This window comes from Nannospalax galili, unplaced genomic scaffold (genome assembly GCF_000622305.1).
Source record: "Nannospalax galili isolate Female #2095 unplaced genomic scaffold, S.galili_v1.0 scaffold408, whole genome shotgun sequence".
Classification (NCBI taxonomy): domain Eukaryota; kingdom Metazoa; phylum Chordata; class Mammalia; order Rodentia; family Spalacidae; genus Nannospalax; species Nannospalax galili.
In genome coordinates this window covers 958360-962732 of record NW_008358662.1, presented here as the reverse complement: position 1 = coordinate 962732, position 4373 = coordinate 958360, and the positions used below count along the sequence as shown (strand labels likewise).

At 37.3% G+C, this 4373-nt stretch overlaps 1 protein-coding gene across 1 annotated transcript in view; it reads right to left on the bottom strand.

Annotated features, from left to right (window-relative positions):
• Mycbp2 (MYC binding protein 2) overlaps positions 1-4373 on the bottom strand; it is a 343026-nt gene that overhangs the window by 289527 nt on the left and 49126 nt on the right. The window contains 1 exon segment of the mRNA XM_029558112.1: positions 2351-2566. Coding sequence (XP_029413972.1) covers positions 2351-2566 — 216 coding nt within the window.

Genomic DNA, 4373 nt, shown 5'->3' with positions numbered 1-4373 from the left:
TCTCTCTCTCTCTCTCTCTCTCTCTCTCTCTCTCTCTCTCTCCCTATCTCCTTCATTACAGGACCACATTGAGTTTGTAGAAGCTTCATTTCCTTGCATATGAAGTCTTTATTACTAAATTATAGGATACATTGGGAAGTAACTGGAAATTATGAGTACCTATATCTGGTTTTTGGCCCTGACATGATATTATAACTACAGCTATCACTTACTGAGTACTTGCTATGTGCTAGGTACTATTCTCTCAAGCACTCAACATCCATTAACTCATTTAATCTTCACTGCAAACCTAAGAGGTACATAATATCCTCAACTTACAGATCACAAAGCTGAGGCATTAATTTTCCTAGTGTCACTTAGTAATTATAATGGTGAGTGTTATAACTCAAGCAGTTTGGCTTCATAACCATGTTTTTAAAATCATTATTCCATTTCCAGACAGGAAAATGCACAGTAAAAAATACAGCATTAACTATTTGGTCTTCTATTATCTTTTTTTTTTTTTTAAGATTTCTTTTGGACTCCATTAACCATGCTAAAAAATGTTAAGAATGATTGATTTTTTTTTCTTTCTTTATGACTCAGTTATTCTATTTTGTTTTGAAACACTCAAATAAAAAATATTCTCTACTTTAAACTATGGTTTATTATCCAACACCTACATTTGTATGAAAACTTTCTCTAAACTTGTTTTTCCTCTCAATACAGAATTTAACCATCATGATTACCACAGTGCAGTGTCACCTCTTCCCACAGATGTATTCTGACCAAAGTATTTTACACAAATCCAATGGGAGTACATATCCTAACTTTTTTTTCAACTTCTGTAATTAAGCAGAAGATATCACAATCAAAAGACCATGATCTAAACCTAGAGGAGCTTAGAGGGAAAAGATAAAGCATGGTTGTTTTAGACTACAGGAAGACTCTAACAGAGTTCAGTTAAGACAGTAGATGACAGAAAAAAGGAAGAAGATACAGACATCCTGAGATGGCTTGATCAAGAAGCTAAAGAAGTTCACAAAACCTTTATTATCTTATGAAATACAAAGCAACTCTGCTGAGGTTACAATGTGAAGAACCCAACAGTATAACCAAGGACAATGGGATGGCATACTTGATCAGCCACCATAGTACAACAGTCGAGAATAATTCTAAGTATGGTATCCCATGTAGAAACTATTGGATACTGTATGTATAGATGTGTGTAGGTGCGGGGAGTTTAAGTTTTCAAGACAAAGTTTTAAGGCACCAGTGTAGCAGAAAGGTTAAAATATGAATAATTTTTGATAAAGGAAATCACTTTAAGATATATTTACAAGAAAAGAATGAGCATGGATGACACATAAATGTGTATTTAAAATACCTTCTTCCTTTTGTGTTAAAAATACTGTAATAACTATAGGGCTAGTGATATAACTCAGTGTACAGCACTTGCTTTGCATTGTGAAAACGTGAATTTAACCCTCATTGCTATAAAAGAAAGAGAGGAAGGGTGGGAAGGAGGAAAGGAGGGAGTGAGAGAGGGGAGGAGGGAGGGAAGGAGGGAGGAAAGAAAGGAGCTAAGAGAGGAAGGACAGGAAGGAGGAAGGGAGGGAGGGAAGGAGGGAGGGAGCTAACTATGTCTACTATACTGAAAAAATTATAGATGATAAAATTTGTCATGAAACATACCAATACTTAGTACAAAGTAGACTGAACAGCTTGTTCTCTAATACTAATTGGTTTATATGCTTCTAATAATAGGGAGTGATATCAGAATGGTATACATACTAGATTGAGGCCAGGTGAACCAGACTAGCAAGAGTACACTCACAAAATTAGGCAGAAAAGGAAAGAGCGTTCAGTTCATCTGCTGCTCAGCCAGGATTCTTTCCAGACGCATTTTTTAAAAATTAAAATACATACCTGCTTCCAGGGACTGTTCTTTAACAGGGCACACCCTTAGCACTCTATGGCTCTTGGCTTGTGGCAGTTTGTACTTCCTCTTATGCTCACCTAACTGGCAAGTCACCAGCTCAGAGCTCCTCTTTCATCTGACACTGGTCCCTGTCTCCATGAAAGCATTTCCACAATACTGCTTCTGAACACTTGTGACATCCCTTTAACAGACTGCAGCCCACTGGCCTCCCTGCCTGTGCTTTCCATGTATGCTATACTATGTCCCCAATTGTTGCTTTTGGTGGCTATCTCAAAAGTCCAAAAGACTTTTCTTGGTCTGTCTCAAGCCTATTTTTATCCATTTTAATGTACAATTTTATAAAAAGGAAGGTATTTCAGCAATGTGTATGTATGGATTATAGCCTGAACACTTGTAGGTCACACATCTAAGTAGAATTGAGTGGCTTACCTTTGGCAGCTTGACAGGGGGCTCTTTGGCCTCCTCTTCTTCTTCACTGTCTGATTCTCCACTCTGCACAGAATTCTTAGATGCAGCTGCCAATGATGTCTCCTTTTTCTGCCATTCCAAAACGCAATGTCGTACATTACAGTAAATATTGAAAGCAGAGGGATTGCTATGTAGTTTGATATCTGGTATGATTGCTGTATTCTCCAAGTTTTCAGACTGAAATACAAAACAGAATATTTGTTTCATACTCTTTTCCATTATCATTCCATTTTTAAATATTTTATTTATTAACTTTATTTTATATATATGACTGTATTGCCTGAATGTATGTATGTGCACCCATGTTGTGCAATGCCTGTGGAGGTCAGAAGAGGGCATGAGATCCCCTGGAAATGGAGTTATGGACATTTGCTAGCCATCATGTGGATGCTGCGAATCAAATCTGGGTCCTCTCCAAGGCCAGTCAGTGCTCTTAAATGCCGAGCCTTCGCTCCAGCCCCCATATCATTTCATTTTAAATGTAAGAGTAGAGATAGGTTAAACTGAACTGCATCTCACATAAGTGAAAAACAAAGGATCCAAGATTAAAAAAAAAAAAAAAAGGATTATTTCAACACCAAGAACACTTGGGGGCGAGGGGAAGGGACAATATTGCCTTGGATAAGAAATGTGTTAAATTGGCATGTAAGTTGTGAACATATCTTCCGCAATATTACAAATGGACAAAATCAGCAACCCAGACTTAACAATATTTTGAAAGTAATACATACCTACCAGATAGTTAAGAAACAAAGTTGAAGCAAAACCATAAAAAAGACTAAGCATAATTTCCAAGAAGAACAAATGTAATAAAGTAAAAAAATAAGATACTTCAAGTAAAAATGGAAAAAGTGTTTAACAAAAGCCCATTACCAATCCATGTCTTGTTTTTGTTTTTTTTTTTAAGTCTAAGCAAACTAAGAATAGGAAAGTATTTTCTCAACTTGACACAGGGTAACTATGACATACCCATAGCAAACATGAGAACAGATTGACTGTCTTGCTCCTAAGATTGGAAACAAAACAAATACTCTCAGTAATTCAACTCACTGTTGTGCTAGATACCTAGCTAATGCAATAAGCTGGTTAAAAAAAAAAATGGCATAAGAAGAAAAACATCTTCCAGAAAAGAAATGTCTTTATTTCCTAGACACATGTAGATAATCTTCACAAAAGCTACTATAAATAATACACAGATTTGTGAAGTCACAGTATACTAAGTATAAGAAATATATGCAGACACAAGGAACAGACAAGAATGCATTTTTTTATTATTTTATGTGTGTAAGTGTATTGCCTGCATATGCGTAGGTGCACCCATGTCATGCAATGTCCACAGAGGTCAGAAGAGGGCATCGTATATCCTGGAAGTGGAGTCAAGGATGGTTGTTAGCAGCCATGTGGGTGCTGGGAATCAAACCCAGAACCCCCTCAAGAGCAGCCAGTGCTCCCAACTGGCTTCTCTCCAGGCCAAGAATATAACTTTTAAAAGAATACAACTGAAGTCTCTGACAGGGAGAAAACATTTGCAAACCACATATATCACAAAAGACTAACAAATATCCAGACTATGTATAGTATTCTCAAAACTCAACAGAAAAACAAAAGAGGAAATCAATTTTAAAAAGTGGTCAAGTACTGTGTCCAATGGTGCAACTGTGGCACTTGCATCTTGGGGGCAACCAATAGTTATCTAATTGAACCTAAAGTCTACTCAACTGGAGGGAACTATGCCTAGAACTGTAAATCTAGCCAAGAATCCATGACTAGAGATGTCCTTGGTCATACAGGTTCTACCATTACTATCACATTACTAAAATAATGTAGTTTCCACCTCTTTGTAGACTGGACACTGGTTCAAGTCCGTCTCGTGGTTTCCTCGGCCTCCTTGATCAAGAGGACAGGTGATCCACCACAATTACAGGACATTTTGAGAGATGCTCATAGTCCCCTGGAACTAGTCAACCTAGGAGGGCAGGAGGGT